The 17,541-nt window shown below is 38.4% G+C and overlaps 1 protein-coding gene across 2 annotated transcripts in view; it reads right to left on the bottom strand.

The window, feature by feature from the left end:
- Positions 1 to 17,541, bottom strand: part of DPYS (dihydropyrimidinase) — a 28,771-nt gene that overhangs the window by 6,270 nt on the left and 4,960 nt on the right. The window contains exons 3-7 of one of the 2 annotated variants that reach the window (XM_027692360.1): positions 17,204 to 17,383; positions 16,178 to 16,367; positions 9,901 to 10,057; positions 8,826 to 8,967; positions 7,081 to 7,223 (exon numbers count right to left, since the gene is read on the bottom strand). In XM_027692360.1, the coding sequence (XP_027548161.1) occupies positions 7,081 to 7,223; positions 8,826 to 8,967; positions 9,901 to 10,057; positions 16,178 to 16,367; positions 17,204 to 17,383 (812 nt within the window). The remainder of the gene's footprint in view (positions 1 to 7,080; positions 7,224 to 8,825; positions 8,968 to 9,900; positions 10,058 to 16,177; positions 16,368 to 17,203; positions 17,384 to 17,541) is intronic. The other variant, XM_027692361.1, reaches the window with a different exon arrangement.

The following is a 17,541-nucleotide window of genomic DNA, read 5'->3' as shown; positions in this document are numbered from 1 at the left end:
GCAACATGCTAAAGTTTGCTCTCAGCTAATGGCAAGAACAGTTGTAACCTATTAATAATCCAAAAAATCAAGACTGCCACCATAGTGGAGTACAACCTAACAGCTGTCTTCAGTATCCTAAATGATGCCTGACATAAAGGATTACTCAGCGTGAGAGAGCAGATTCTGACTCCAGGCTTAAAACTAGGTATTTTATTTTTTTAAATAAAATTTGTAAAAATCTCTATTTCTGGTTATAATTTACAGTGACTCTTGTTTCAAACAACTCTTTCTCAAATTGAGACTGAGAACAGAATTATTATTTCATAATTTAAAAGAACATTCTCCTCTACAAAGAGGATACTGCAAAGACATCAGGTCCTTTATTGTTCCTACTCACATCAGTGTTTCTGTGCAGTTCACTTCAGCAGCTTTTGATACAGCTGGCTTGCAAAGATATTTGAAGCTATTAATATAAATATTGACATTCCTCTAGTACCGAAGAGGAAGACATGCTTCTGGAGTTGTCTCTTTCTCAATAGAGTGCTTCTGTCAAACTATTTTAGAGTTAAAGAGTAATTTAGTAATTTTCTCTGTGGCTAGTAATACTGTCCTTATTTATACTTTAAGTGAGAAAGGGCTTTACAGACACTCCTAGAATATTATAACTAAATAAACTACAAACTGCAGCTTGAAAATTTAGAAAAGAGCAGCAGATTAGACTAATGCAGCAATATGTAGAATGAAATTCAAGACTCTACAGGTAGTCAGCTCAAAAGTTATGACCTAAAGCTTTTTTAAGGAGTTAGAGGTACCAGTTTTCATCTCAACAAACATCTATGTCTCAGTCAGACACCGAAATGCTAAATAGTGAGTTACAATTGGGCAGGAGGGGGATCTAGATGAAGGGAAATCATTAGACATTGAAGTGCTTTTCTACCTTTCATAATGCATAGGACATGAAGCTACATCATCTCTAGAACCTAAACTTTGACTGCCATGAGGATTATCCCTTTATTTTTCAAGATGACATAAGCAAATGAAGAATTTCATTACTTTCAGTAGAAACTAAATACATACCTCACCCAGTTTTCTTTAAAATTTCAGGTACTGGAATATGAAGGAAAGCTGTAATTAAAAAAGGAGGAAAGATGTAATTAATTGTAAAATAGGTGTCCTCCCTTTACTGAGCCCTTAAGCAAGAACAGCAGCTCAATGCCTCAGTAAAGGGAGGACACCTATTTTATAATTAATTAAATAATTCATTTAAAACACAGTAATAAAGTCAGCTAAAATTACATGAGTCCATTATTGAAAACAAGTGCTTTGTTGACAGCTGCCTTAGAAAACCAGCTTATGTAAGAGTGACTATTTGAGCTGTAAGCAACTTCTCTCAGTGCTTACAGTGCAATAACTCTAAGCTTTTCAGAGCTGGGGATAGGTGAGAAATGCCAGTTTGCTGAGGGTAGTACCAGCATTTGCGAGTTGCCTTTTCACACCACTTTCAGATGCCTTTGAACTCTCTCTCCTGTTAACCCGCTTTTCTAAAATCTAGAAAAAAATAGATCTTTCATTTTCTGTGCTTTATGAGTCATCAGTTATTTATAATGATAATTAAGACTAAGTTTTATTAAAAAGAAAGGCATAGAACAGGGGGAAAAAAGGAGAAAAATAAGAAAGTCTTAAAATCTGTGTGCAAACCCACTGGCTATAAGCCTACATGAGATTAAAAACTCATTGCCTACTTTATATTAAGGAATTGCAATAACTGCACATGCAAATATATTCAGGCAACTATTCGTAAAGTTGTATTCCTAGCCTCTTAAAAACATCTTCAATAAACATTGCTTTTGTGTAACCATATTAATTAAGGAGATTTGTGGATAAAACAACAGATGCAAGAAAATGCATGAAGTTAATTTTGGGAGCTTCAAGTCAAAGTGATTTATCTGAAGAATAAGATCTTTATTTCACGTGAGCATATCTCCTAAAATTTGTTATTTTAAGGGGAGTAGAGAATGACAATTTTTTTTTTTTTTAATTATGGTAAGTAACTCATTTGTCAACAAAACTGTCAGTCTGGTCCTACCAATCACTCCAAGCTAATATCAAACTGTGGGCAGAAAAACAGCATTGAGAAATTAAGCTTGCAGAAAATCATACAAAGAGAGGAAAACACAGATTAGTCTATTCAATGACTAAAGATGATCTTGGAGACCAGGGAGAAAAAATCAAAATTATATAAGGGAAATATAAGAAAGATTTAATTTTTTTTCATAACATTTCTCAGATTCAGTTCTCTAAAGAGAACAACTGACATTTTGGAGACAGCAAGTTACTAGGGAGACGTACATCATGTGCTCTCAGAGAGGCTTATCTTGTTACAGTTCACAGAACCAGACAGTCACTGAGGTTAGAAAGCATCTCTGGAGATCATCTATTCCAAACCCTCTGCTCTGATCAGGGTCAGCCAAAGTAGGTTTTTCAGGGCCGTGTTAAATTGGGGTTTAAGTGCCTTCAAAGATGGAGATCCACAATCACTTTGGGCAACCTGTGCCAGTGTTTGATCACCCCCACAGCAAAAAAAATATTTCTTATGTTTAAATGGAATTTCCTACATTTTAATTTCTGCCTATTGTTTCTTTCTCTGTGTTTTCTTAATTTGAGATAGAGGCCTTTGGCAGGAACTCTGATTCTAGTGAATTAGTGTACATTCACGCATACACAAAGTTTCACTTCTGCAAAAGAATATGGGACTATTGAAAATGCCAGAACATACTTGAGCTACACATAGATATTTGTATGCCACAGTATTTCATTTTGCCTCATTGTGACTAGATGCAGTTATCCATACACTCAGTATTCAAAATTATGCTCATTCATCAAAAGAGTAAGACAGTTGCAGCATTATTTATTCTAATCTTTTGCTAACATCTTGGTTTCTTCCTCTCTCATGTTACTAAAAATTACAGGCAGTTGGTTGGTAGAGTGCTTAAATGTTGTAACTTGTCCCTACTTAAGCCTCTGAGGCTGAAGACTTGACTACAAATGAGGCAGACATAGGCTGCAGATTTTGGTTCTGATAAATGCAGAAGATTTATCCATGAACATATGTACATGCAAACAAAGGCACTGAGGAAACATATGCCAGAAGACTGGGGAACTCTTGACTTCTCACTGATTCACATCCAGTCACTATTTCCCCTAAAATGCATAAACACTGGAATCAGGGTAGAAAACACAGCTTCCTGTCATTTCATAGCAGGTAGATTACAGAGTAACCTGTCCTTTTCCTTCCTCCTATCCTTACCTCAGGACTCCTGTATCCCTGCTGACCAGGGACCCTGCTCCACCACTGGTGGCCTGAGATCATCTCCACCAGCACACGTGAGGTACACACTGGGCCTGCCAAAGAGGGACACTCCAGCAAAGCTGAAAGAGGATGGTGCTACCTGCACAACCAGCTTGGCTTCCTCAGTCACAAGTATCTAACTTTTCAGCTATATTTAATGAGGGCAAAAAAAAACTGGTGGGTGAGGCTTCCCAAACTGCATATTGTTATAATGAAGTGGCTGGACTTAGAAAGTTAAACTCTGAGACAGATTTTTATCTTGCCGTTTGATCTTGCCACTGGGGCTTGATCCAGAATTTATTTGCAAGGCTCCAACAGGCTACAGTGAATTTATTGAGCCCTAATATCTGCTGGGGACTGAATGTCTCTGATGAGATTTTTGGGATCTTCTGCCCCTACTTTACCAGGGATGCTTAGCTCTTTTCACTGCCTGAATTGGGTACTGCAGTATTCAGATTCCTTGCTGAGCATTTATGAAACAAGCCCTGGAGATTTTGTACTCTTGTTTGCTTTCAAATAGCTAAAGGCATCAGCTATAGAGGACATTGACTTGCTGACAGGTGATATTCCCTTTTCCTTGCTTACTCTGCTCTCTCCTCCTGGAAAAGCCTTTACAGTTGCTTTTGTTTCACAGATGTGGGGCTATTACATTATTTGTGTGCAGCTGAAAGAAGACAATAAACAATTCTTGATCAAAGCACAGACTAAAATAAGATGGTACAGTGAGTGCACATTTGCTGCCTACATGCATTTTCCCAAGGAGTTTTCACAGAACAATCCTGTGTGCACAGGCTGTACTTTGGATGCTGAGGCTGTTGAGGTCTGCAAGATGATGTTTGGTGGGACATGGCTTGCAATAAACCAACAGGTCCCTTTGGTATTTGTATGATCTTTAATGAATGCAACGAGTATAAGGAAACAAAGAAATAGACCTCATCTGGCAGGATCCACAATCTGTCTTTTGAAATGCAATTTCTAACCAACTTGTACATTTAATGTTTCTTACCAATAATGGTTGCTGCCATGTAGACCCGCTAAAACCATTATTTAGATGCTTTTAAATAGAGTAATGAATGTCATAATTGTTCATGTAGTCTTTTCTCTAGAAATTACCAGAAACTGCTACAAAAACAGGCCAGTCAGTGAAGCTGACCCTTAATAGGAAAGCCTCAGCTGAAGTGGCAGAGTGCTGGAAGCAGAACCTTGAATTGAAATTGCTCCCAGCTTGCATAGCTGTCACATTGAATTCACTAGGTTTTTGCAACCTAGAAAGAGAAAATTCTGAATACCCAGATAGCACTCAACATGCTGCTTTTGTGCAATGATTTGGGAGGCGAAATGTAGCCAATTTTGTAGGGATACAAGTGTTTGTATTTTGAAGAGATTCACTACCTTTCTGAATTACTCTAGAATTTTCCCTATAGAATTCCTCTGATTGTGATAATATCAGTTCCTCACAGAAATACTCCAGTAATTATCTAATTCTTTAGGCTAGTATCAGTCAGTATTTTAAGACTATAGCAGCACAACACCAAACCAGAACTGGAAAATTACATTTTTCTCTTACAAGATTTAGATTTGCAAACAAGAAAAAAAGGCATGCACAAAAGAGGAAGGACTTAGTAAGAAAGAGGAACAAGCCTATTGCGAAACTGAAAATCACTCCCCAGAGTCAACAAAACACATGAGGCTGCACCTTGTGTAACATCTTAAATGGCTGAAGCCCATTAGTGAGATCCTTTTTTTTTCTGCTGGGCTGTTTATGCCCTCTTCAGGATTTGTGGTGAAATGAATAGACAAGCACCAGTGAGATTTATTTATACTTACTCATGTAGTGCACACAACTGTACAAAGCCAAATGGATAAACGATGGAAACAGCACCAGATTAGGGGAAAAAGAAAAACCCTGTCTGAACTTAAAACCAGCTTGCTCAGTAAGAAAATACAGTTTAATGTTAAAAAAATACTTGAATTAAAACTGCACCTTCACAGCTGCAGTGGGCAAAAAGGCAATTAGAGCTCTCAGGAGAGAGTGAAGAGAAGCAGAAGGAATGTTTGGGAGGCAAAAAAGATAACTGCAGGAGCTGACAAAGCACCTTGAGAACATTGTCAGAACTCTGCTATTCTTCTAGATTTATTTGTCCCCAGGCAGAGCAGAAGTGAGGTCAGAAAACAATCCTTCAGGGATTTTTTTAATCAGAGTTCATAGCTCCAGTCTCCTGAAATATCTCATTGCTGGTATCTCAAAATATGCTTGCTCAACATGCCAGAAGGCATAATGCACACAAAAATCTCCCTGACCCAGCACTGGGCAGGCCTCTATGTTTATTTGGGTTGTTGAGACTCCTGCAATATCTTTTGCTGGTGCTACCAGTTTTTTGTGGGACTTCTGAATAGCAACCTCCACGTCTTCTAACGTTGCAGCTTAAGGCAAAGAACACTTTTCTTCACACTCTCACATGTTTTTGGTACTCATTAGTATACTGACATGAGTGAGAATTGTTTTATCAAAAATTAAAAAATGAGGAGATTGGTCAAGAAATTTTTGTTTTTGTAAGGTAAATCTAGGATTAGGGGTTTTTTTAATCTATTTGGCCACCCAAATCAGATATGCCCAGTTATGTTTCAAAACTTTCCTCAACCATGAGCAGTCTTCAACTTTTTTTCAAAAAAAATGCCTGAAAAGCACCATTGGATGCTCACACTGCTTCCTGAAGTTGAGCCTATGACAAAAGCACCAGCCCATCACACCTCCTGACCTGCTGCTGCTGCTCTGTGCATGAGTGGTCAGAGGTAAGACTCAGTTGTTCAAGTGCTGCAGGTTTAAGTTATCCTGCTCAGCACTGGAACAGTGGAGATGCATTTGCACAGCCCACAGGCACCTCAGCTAAGAGGGACAACTCCCCAGGTGCTCTGGCTCTGTGACATCCAGCTGCCAGACCACGTCCAGGCAGTTTAAACAAGACCAGAACGGGCACAAGAGCCAGAGCAAAACTCAAGACATATAATTCCTGAAATATTTATAGTGTCCTGAGCAAGGAGCTGGCTGAGGTTGTGAACATACCTTAAGACAGGAATCAGCTGTAATGCACAGTACACTGTGTGAATTGAGGCTCCTAGAAAGACACTGCTCTTTCTAGCAAAAATGTACCATGGCATCAAGTCATGCAGGGTGAGACAACAGGACACCTTTTGTGCATCTGTTCTTGGCATGACAAACTCTATTTTAGCAGAATTACTGTGCACACAATCAGAAAACTTAAATAAAAGCGTAAGCATGCACAGACTGAGCTTCAGAAATAAGTTTCCCAGCTTTAAATATGTCTGAAGTAGCTGTAAATTCAAAACACAAGCTTTTAATGGGTCATCCTGCAGCAACACAAGCTCTTCTCCCTGCTCTTTGTAGTGGAAGGAAGACAAACATACTCCAGCACTGAACAGAGTTACTCTAAAATCTCAAAGTGATTATTTTTACTCTTAGGATATCAAGCCCTGGTTGCATAATGTACAGACTTTTTAATTTTTGCACTTAGTCAGCAATCTAAGAGAATACTTTTTAATCCATCTGGAGATTAAAGATCTCTCCTTACATACGCTATTGTGGGAGACAAAAAACTTATAATTAATTCCTGTGAGGTGCTGTTGAAAGACATCATAACCTCACCCAAAGGCTTGTTGTTTTACAAAGGCTTTGAGATTTTTTTTTCTGCAGAAAGGCTGAATGAGGGGAAATAATTTCCCATACATACCTTGTAGCTTTAGGATCCCAAATTACAATGTCAGCATCAGAACCTACAGTAATTCTCCCCTTCCTTGGGTAAAGGTTAAAGATTTTTGCTGCATTTGTGCTGGTAACAGCTACAAATCTGTTTTCATCCATTTTTCCACTGTACTGCAAAAGAGTACACAAAACCAAACTCATTACTTTTTTAAACAAGGAATGAAAAAACTGTTCCTCTAATTGAAAAAGCTAGGATGAGTGACATCACATCAATTTTTTTTTTTAGATGTCATACTGAAGATTTTAAAAGAAGTAAAAATAACAATTTGTCTCAGATGCCCATACTGCAATGTACTTTCACTGAATACCATAAATTTATCTTACTTTATCCCACAGCAAAGAGAAAAAAAAAAAGACAACTTAAAAGCCAAATGCTCTGTGGATCAGTCATATGTCAACTGAAATCAAATGTTTTAGCTGGCTTTAAATCCATACTCTTGTTCAGTTTCCTCAGGAAACATGTCCCAGGTATCTAGGTTTTGGAAAATGGTGAGGCAGTATAAAGGAGAGTCTAGCAGATGATGAAGAAGAGGCAAGGCACAATATGTAATATAGGAAAACTGATTTGCAAATTTCTTCAGCAATAACACAGAGGATAGTACTGTTCAGTAAATGTTGAAATCAAGTAGTATAAGAAACAGATTTGCTGATGGGACACATCAGTAAAATGGAAAATCATAACCGATATATATGTGTCTTGGGACTGTCCAGTCCTATGTAATTAATTTAATCCAGCCTCCATGACTGTTGTTTGCTTGGAAAGCCAGCTACACTGGCAGTAATATTGTGCATAGTCAGTCTAGGAATCAGAATGTCACACAAACATGTTTATATGTCTGTGAGCAGTCATCCGAGAAGAAAAGCATAATGAAAATGCTGAACACTGCTCTTCTAAATAATGGTGTGTGGGAAGGGAGGAAGCTCTCCAGACAAACATTACACAGCTGTGTAATATTTTACAAGTGAAAAAAGGGAGGATAATACCGATTGAAGAACTTTTTTAAAAATTGTCTTGCCCAACAGGATACACTGTTCAAAAGCCACACTGATGTACATATTCATGTCTCACTTTCCTACAAAGCTAGATTTCAGTTTACATCATAAAAAAATCACACTAGAGCCATACCATACCTGAACATAGGCATAAATGTGTGTCCTTTGTATAAAACATCCCCAAAACCATAAACAAGAGAGATCATGGAGCAAATCCTTACCAAGTGCGTGAGGTAGATAATTCTACTGTGACCAGTAAATATGCTTCACAGTGCATTATCAACATGACTTCATTACCGCAAGAGAACTTAATATTACATAGAAGTAGAGCCTCCAGAACTGAACAGTTTTTTATTAGCCAGAACAATCATAACACCCAGTATGCAGCAGATCCCTCAATAGATTGCCTCACGTCCCCCACATCAAACACAGTCCTGAGAAGCACTGAGCATTCTTCTGTTGGTGTTGAGAATCTGAAGTCAAGTGAGATCTGAAAGTGCTCATTTCATCATATCACACAGCTGAGGCACACATTAAAGAAGCATTTCTTAAAACCCAAATTAGAAGTTGAGAGGCACGACTCTGCTACAGTCTTCAATCAAATGAGTTAACCTATGATAAACAAACTTGATAAAACTGAACAGACAAAAACTGCTGAGATATAATATTTTGTTGGAGAAATCAACCACCTCTTATGTTCTGACATTTTGATATACTTACAACGCCTTTTTCCCATATGACTGACATTCTGTCTTCCACACCATTCACTCCATTAGGGATTTTTGTGAAGTCATCTTTTCCCAGAGCTTTCTGGCATGTGTCAAAGGTGCAATTGTCAGTCCCCGTCGCAGATAGGTCATCACTACAGAGAAACAAGGTTCATTATGAATCAAAGCATGTAGCAGACAGTGGCATATAGGAAAATATCCTTCAAGGAAAAAACAATATGCCCTGCCAGCCTCTCTTCAGTTCCATCCTCCAAGAGCAGCTCCACAGTAACAGACAGTTCCCCTATGAAGAAGTTTCCTCTTTAGAAACCCCTCGGAAGAAACCAAGCACCAACACTAACATTTTTACTCTGGATATGTCAAAGGTGTCCCACAAGTGGAGTACTGTTCAACTTTGCCCAGAGCAAGCAGCTTAGTTTCATCCTCATTTTGGGCAATTTTAGTCTGTGCCACTCCATATGCCCTGTGAAATCACTACAGATCCACACAACAATCATTGAGTGTTCAGGCACACCTTCACAGGCTCTTTGGTCAAATTCAACCCTTTTGTGGAGTTAACCTTAATTGTTAATGAAATACCAGCAAACCACACATCTTATTAACTGCAGGCGTCTGAAAGACATTTCTTTTTTTACTTCTGACAGAGATGTTACGAAGTGCATAACATATGTACCTTCAGAAGTTAGCAGGCTTATTTTTTGTGCAACATTCAAATTTCAAGTGAAAAAGGCAGCTGACAACAAACCCCAGAAAACCTAGATGTGGCCTCACTTCTTACACATTTCCCACTGACTTACAGCCTTACTGTCCTCCTGGGCATGTTGCAATTTTTGCTGCAGTATTAGCAAGGCAAGGCTTATTGAGTACAACCACATAGGGACAGAAGGCCACAAGAGTTCAGAGAAACAAAATCTGTTTTTCTTCTATGGTTTCACCTTCTATTTCTCCTTCCTGATAATGTAACATTCTGTACTTAGAAAATCTCCAGAGCATCAACCAGCTATTATATAATCCAGACAGAATTTGCTGTGGACTTCGGTATCAGCTGTCACTGTTCATCACCTTACTTGGCCAGTAAGTTCATGAGGAAACCAGGAGTAGATGGATCAGGTCTCAGTGGAGGTCCCATCACATATGCTGCAGCATGAGCCCAGTCTTTATTCCAGTAGTTGGTGCCATCAGTGCCAAGACTAGCAGCAATAGGCTCCCCATAAACCACCTTTCCTGAAAAATGTAAAGCAATGGTGTCATCATCAAACAACATAAAAATGCACACCTTGTATTTTTTCTGTTGAGGATCTTTTTGGTGGCAATGAATTTAAATTTGAATGAATGTTTCAAATTAAACACCATCATATGGAAAGACATAATAAACTAAGCTATAACACAACATCTTTGTTTTGAATGTTCTGCTGGTGATCTTACAATATATTTCCTTATAAGAACATTGCTTGGGCAAGTTTTTTAATTAAATTGTTGACATATATATTATAATGGGTTCTACACATTGTTTACAAGACATGTGATCGAGATTTCGAAAGGAACACAGTCCTCAGTTGCATTAATTATGTTCAAGATTCATATACTTGGCAGCACTTATTTGGTGCTCTGAAATTACTGACAATATAACAATGTAAGTTAATACATACAGCATATAGACTTTGCAAGGTGGTACTTTTAATCGTCAGGCTACAATTGTGCCAAGAAGAACAATATGGCACCAAACGCAAAACTGAAAAGTATAAAACATTTCCCAAATCAAAAATCATAAATAATTTAATATTAAAAGTTATGTCCCAAATTTTAATCTTTAATCCTTTGCTGCACAGTATTTTAGTTTCCTAGGAAGAGGATACCAACCTAGACTGGCTGTTAGCCTTTGGACAGAGCTAACATATTTTAACTTTTTTTTCCTCCTTGGTAAAATGGGTTTGAAACTCATCAGAACAAGATGTTTCACTCCCTGAGGAAGTTGTCCAGCCATTTTGCAGTTCTGTAGCTGGCAGGTGGCAATACTCCCAACTGCAGTGGTCACTACAGAACCAGAGTGAGCTGGGACCTTCCACATCCACTCATAGGCTGCTTTGTTCTGGTTAAAGGCAGCCTGTGCTGGATCCCCACAAGAGCCTTCTCCCTCCCTTGTTCCCTGCAGACTGTGGGCATTTTGCTATGGATCCCAGATTTCACTCCAGGCTCTGTTTTTATTAAAAGTACCACTGCATTACCCCAGCAAGGCCTCAGCTGGTAATTGCTTGGTAATACAAGACAATGACCTTTCTCTGTCTTTCTGTGCATAAGTCACACATTCGTGGCACTGTTGGAAAGCAACAAAGCAAACTCTTGCAGGTTGTACATTGGACTCTCTTTTAGACTTGAAATCATGACTTAGGCAGTGATTTACTGTTTTTTGCATCTTCAGGTCTTAAAGCACTGACTATGAAGCCAGGTTTGGAAGTGATATGACCACTCATTCAATGAGGAGATTTGAGTCAGATCAGTGTTTTCCTAATGCACAGCTCCTGCAGGAGATCTTGGCCTTCCCTGGGCATCTCCAAGCACTGTATTTGAGGGTAGGTTGCCACAAATGTAGGTATAGAGAGAAAAATTCTGGTATATATAATTAATGTCATATTTACATATTAGGCTTTTGGCAGATTTTTTATGATCAAAGCCAGAAGAAAGGGAAGGGAGGGGGAAGTGTGTGTGTGTCTCTCCTACTGCATCTAAACAAGCTGAAGAAACTTCCATTCAAAGTAAACCTGTACTATGAATCATTAGGATATATCTATAAATTATTACAGTTGAAATGGCAGTAAAAGACTGAGTTTTTAGCTTCCATAAATAACTTTCTTATCTCAGTTTCACAACATTGAAGCGAAAGGAAGTTTCCAAGCTCCCAGTTGGATATGCTGAGTTGATTCTAACTTATGTACCACAGCTGATTTCTGCAGTCAGAATTTGACTTGACCAGCTTCCTTTGTTCCCATGAGTGGGAAGAGTAGAGTTTTTTTCCGCAAGTGATTTTGAGTCTGAACATTGCAGTTTCAATAGACTACTTCTGGATAGTTCTGCTGACTAAGAAACTTCTTGCATTTAATTTGGACCGTGACTAGCCACACTGAAGGATAAAATAATATCAAGATTCTGCTTTAATCCAAATAACAAGGAAATTCTGCACTGAGACTCTTTTAGCTCGATTGGCAACAAGGATATTCTGCATTAAGGTTATTCAAGCTCGACTGACTTCTGCCTATAGGCATAAAAGTACAGTAATGCAGTAATAAATCGAGTCTTTCCACTTGTTATGTTTTCCTGCATTCAAAAAAAAAAGAAAAAGTAACTGGAAGTAACTGTTTGGTCTTGCTGACATTTCTGAGATGCTGAGAAATAGCTGTGGATATGGTGACTTCTTCATCAGATGCCCAAACTGGCTAGCAAGATTTATTTTCACATAGATTACTACATAAAAGAGAAGAACATTCAACTGCAATTTATTTTACCACCTATCACAACTCACGAAGAGTTACAATATTGATAAACACCAAAAAAACATTTAAAAGCTTGAAAAACTGGTCTGTATGTTCTTATTCCAGTAGAAGTTTTAGAAGCACTTAAAGTCATATGGGGCAAGGATACTCACTTAAAAGCTATGCTCTGAAAGGCGCAGAACTGCAAGGCAGGGTTTATTAAACAGGTACGGCATTGCATCAGTTAGGCTTTATACAGTCTGGACCTGAGACGTCCTGCATGAGACAGCTAAATAGTTGGCACTTTCAGTTGGACTCCTGCGCTCAGAATCAGCTTCAGAGTCTGTATACCCTCAAGTATGGAGATGTCCTTCCTCTCACTAAGAGGAGACCTAAGCTGTGACTGATGGTAGGAACTGACCTTGTAAGTCTAAGCAAACTTCTTGGAATCTGGTCAAGTACCTATTTTTGTATGCAGTTTTTAAAAAAGGAGAAACATTTTTAAAGGTTGACTTTTTTAGCAAGATTTTGCTCTCCACTTCTGATCTTCACTAGAAATTCTCACTTCCCTGGCTGTAACAGCACAGCTAAATGAGCAAAGGGACGTGATCTTTAATCAGCATACTAGATGATCTTTAAGGTCTCTTCCAACACAAACCATTCTATCATTCTATGGTCTCCAGCCTTTCATGCACTTAGACTGAAAGCATTTTTTAGGGGGAGACAGTATAAATCATCTATCCCTAAATCACATTTGATTAGCCTTGCTTTCTGCATAGGCAGTTCTGGTGGAAGGAACGGGTGACAGGGCCACATCAGTTTTCCCCATTAAGTTTACCTCACCTAGTCCAAAGAAGAGAAGGAGCTGCACTGCCTGACAAGTGCTCTACAGCCCCCTCTTCTCATTGTAGGGAAGATTTGATACAATAGCAGGATGATGATCCTTTTTGTTTTCCCACTGAAGAGAATAAGACTGTCATGCACACAGATATATCAGACTGCCCTTCTGTAAAAGAATACAATTCCTCTACCTATTCTATCAAGATTCAAGATCATGTTTTGCACACAGATGAAGAAACAGCCCACTGACACAAGCAAGGACAATTCTCACAGAGAGGTGCTGTCTTTGACCCTCTCAGTGGAGAACTGATGAACCATTGGTTTTACAAACAGTCTGGTAGGGTACCCAAAAAAGAACAGGGTGGGGTCAGGAATTAGGCTGTCCCCCTCCAACATAGTCACAAAGTGGGAATTTTGGATTTCCAGCTGAATATTCAGCAGCTACTACTGATGTACATGAAAAACTTTCTGCTACAATCTGGAGGTTTCCTTCAGTGAGTGGTGTTGCTGGAGATCAGAGCAGACATAGATAGTGAAGTTTGGCATGGAGGGGAGAAGGAAAGACTTTCACTCATCTGATTCTCTTAAAGTTTGCTTAATCTAGAATAAGAACTACTATCCCTTTACAGTCTGTATGACTGATTTTAGCCTTTAAGATCTGAACTATAGATCATAGAAGACAACAGAACTATGTCTACTGTCTTCAGCAAGCTGTATCAGGCCTTTGGTCTCTAAAATTATTTCTCACCTTGTGTATCTAAATGAGGGACAAAGAATTGGGCTCTGACTTACATTTTTGACTAGGAAAATCACCATCCCATAGAACTTGAGAAGCAATGCCTCAGTTCTGGTATCACACTGTCACTCAGAAAATAGATTTCATTCACTGAAGACCCTCCTTCTGAGGTCAGTGATGGAATTGGAAAGGGATATCAATCTTCCTCCAACAAGGGCAGGGATGAATATGCACACACATATTGTACTTCATGCTAAGTGCTTGGAAAGGACCAAGAAAAATTTCATAATTGTAAATAGCAGGAAGTAGGAAGCATCAAGACATGGAGAAATAATCTTGGAAAGATGAATAAATTGTATTAAAGTGAATTTTTCAAATACTTGAGAGCCTTCCAGTATTTTAAGAGTTTACACAGTTTTCACATTCCTGTGGTTTTTAATCTGTCCAAGTTGAATGTCTTTCACCAAAATATTTGAGCTTTATTTTTGTCATTCATACAATAGTTTGAGAATTATTTTTTTTTTTTGGTCTGGAACTCGTTGTTTTCTACTATCACTTTTCACCAAAGAGTGGAAAATAACTTCTATTGAAACCAACAATAATGAACTTCTAATTGCCAAAATTTATACAGATCAGTCTTATTAAAAACTACCATTCTTGTAACTACCTTTATCTTTTGAAATTTCTTAATCGATCTTAGATTTCTGTTTTCTAAACAATACACTTCTATGCAAATAGCTATTAACTATGAAGAAATGTTATATGTTGCTGTGCACAAAGGTAAGCATTAATGATTCTGACTGCATCAGCCCAGGAAGCTACAAAATACAATTTGCACCACAATAAGCATAAGTTGTCCCAATTTCATCTTTTTACATATCAAAGAATCATACATCTATCATCAGTTATCAAACTGGCACTGCAGACTATTCTTACAACACAAGCTTAACAATATTTTACAGTATTTACTGTCAGCATAAAATTCTGTACTTGAATAGTGTATTATAAAACACCACCTCTTATCTTATCCCTTTTGTGTTCACAGTCAGTGTTTCATCTTTAAGCTGGGTATTTTAACTATTGTAACAGCTTCTTGTAGTTAATGTTCACACCATGCCTGTGAACATACAAATAACCATGCACTGATGGATATAATCCACATTCCCAGCAGCACTGTCATCTAGTGGAGGAATCTAATATAGCACAGTACCAAAAAGTGTGCTTGTAAAATATATTCTGAGGAGTTCTTTTATAAACTTGAATTACTTCTAAGTCTTACTAGAAGTCATAGTTAACACATATTCTGCATAAACATATCCATCTATATTAACACAATGACATCACACTGGCTTTGATTCGCCAAGGTCTCACACTCTACATTTTAATACTAATAATCTATGCCCCCTGTGAAGGCACTATCTAAAGTCAAGAAATAAGGAAAATGAGGTCTGTATGCAATTCATGCTAGGTCAGGTGAAAACAAGCTGTAAATGCAAAAGATGTAAAAATGAAGCAAAAAAGATGTAAAAAGATAATGAGGACAGATACGCCATAAAGTTTTAGGTTTTCCAAATCACGGGCTTCTTTCCTGTTCCTTCCAGTTGGATAATGTCTCCTAGTGCTGTAGTTCCATAGGCTGCTCTGGATGAACTTATAGATAAGGAGATAAAACATCCTAAACATTTACAGCCTTCAAGTTGCTTCTAGTCTGTCCAACAGATGGTCAAAAAGGTCAGGCTTCCTTGGCTGACCAGACCTATTTATGAATGCTGCAACGCAAACCTGAGAAACCCTGCACTACAGGCAATTGAGGCTTTCAGGCATTGTCATCATCACCATAACTTCTAAGTGACCAGTGAATAGGAGTTGTAGTCATGTCATGGCACCGTCTTTAAAAATATGGTGTGGTCTCTGTTGTAGAATGTCTCAACTAAATAGTGGGTAAAGTATTGCAGACTCAGTGGGGGTAATAGCAGAGCATTTATTGCCTTGGACTGGTGACATAATTTCTAATGCAATAATGCTGTCCTGGCCCTCACTTTGACCTGGGAGGTACAGTATGAAGAGAAAAAAGTTTGCTCTGGGGAGAAAGGAAAGCCCTAATTCCAGTTGCTGCTATTCCACACTGCTCCCCTTGGGCCCAAGAACACACCCACAGTTTAGACATCCCACTCTGAGAAATTCACCCATGTTCTGAGGCTTATGGCACTCATGACAAGTAGGACACCAATGCTGTGTTTGGTTTTCCATGACCCCTTCTCCAATGCCACTGTCCAAGCATAAAAGAATTAGGACTTTTACCTTCTCTTCGTGCATTACTTATCACCCTTGCTGAAGATTTACTCATTACATGGACTACATAAAGGGGGCAGTTTACAGCATTTGCTATGGTAATTGCTCTTTGTGTAGCTTCAGCCTCCACCTCTTCAGGACGACACAGCTCGTGACCCTCAGGGCCAGTTATTCCCATTGCCAGCATCTTCTTTGCACCCTGAACACCACACAAAAACATGTAAGAGTCAAATAAAGTGTAGCCATGGATTCATGCCAGTCAAATGGATTCTAAACCATCCATTACAGCTAGTTCAAGGAAAAAAACCCAACAAGGTAGTTACAATTTTTTCCAAGTCATTGTTGTTTTATCTGAAATCCAACATATCTCAATAAATGCAGGTCTCAGAATACCTAAGTAAATTCAGAGAACACACTCCACTAGCTTGCAGGGGTAAATCACCACTTTTGAAAACCCTACTCCTCTCTCAGTATGTGCTCTTAAATGATAACAGTCAGTAACTGTGTTACAGTACTAACCCCCACGGGCAAAAAAAAAAAAAAGAAAAAAAAAAGAAAAAGGAAAGGTCCTTACTAAACACAAAGATATATATTCAGAGCCTCTGAAAACTCCTAGGTTTTAAGAGGCATAAGATTTTGTCCCTAGTATACTTCAGTAGCCCAAGATTTGCTGATTCGAGATTATTTAGCAATAACTTAATTTCCATTTTGGGACCTGGGGCAGAGTCAAATCACTCTTGACAAGAATAGTTGAAGAAATTATTCTAGTATAGCCACTATAGTTATAACTGGTATCTAGTACAACCAGGACAGTTATACTCTCAGTGCCTCCACATAGCACTAAAGTGGCAGTGGCAAGTATGAAGTGAGGCTGATGACACATAGAGAGATGTTGAGACCTTCATGCCCTGTCAGTGAAGCTTTCTCCTTACTTCTGGATTTGTTCCTGTTAGATAAACTGACTATGTTTGGAGATACCTAGGGTTAGGACCATCTATGTTCCTGACTTCGATGAAAAAAATGTCATATGTGCACCTGTGCAATTAGATCCCCATTCTCGGCATGGACTTGAGCAACTGCTCCAAGCTCCTTACAGCAGGAAAAGGCTGCAAATAACTCCTCATCATTGACCATGTATATGTCTTTATAGGCCATAAACATCTTGAAGGAGTTGACTCCTTTGTTTTGAACAAGATGTTTCATTTCTTCCTTCACCTGAAAAACAGTCAGCAATTTTCAGAATACAGTAATCATCTTTCACATGTTAGTAACCTCACATAAAGAAATTTTAAGTGTGAAGAGTGAGCCTTCACTCACTCATCAAACATATGTTCAGTATAAGCAGCCCAAGTCACATATTTAAAGACCGACTG

The sequence above is a fragment of the Neopelma chrysocephalum genome, unplaced genomic scaffold (assembly GCF_003984885.1).
Source record: "Neopelma chrysocephalum unplaced genomic scaffold, ASM398488v2 Primary Assembly neopelma1_86, whole genome shotgun sequence".
Lineage (NCBI taxonomy): Eukaryota > Metazoa > Chordata > Aves > Passeriformes > Pipridae > Neopelma > Neopelma chrysocephalum.
Note: the sequence above shows the minus strand (reverse complement) of the source record. Positions and strands in the feature narration are given on the sequence as shown.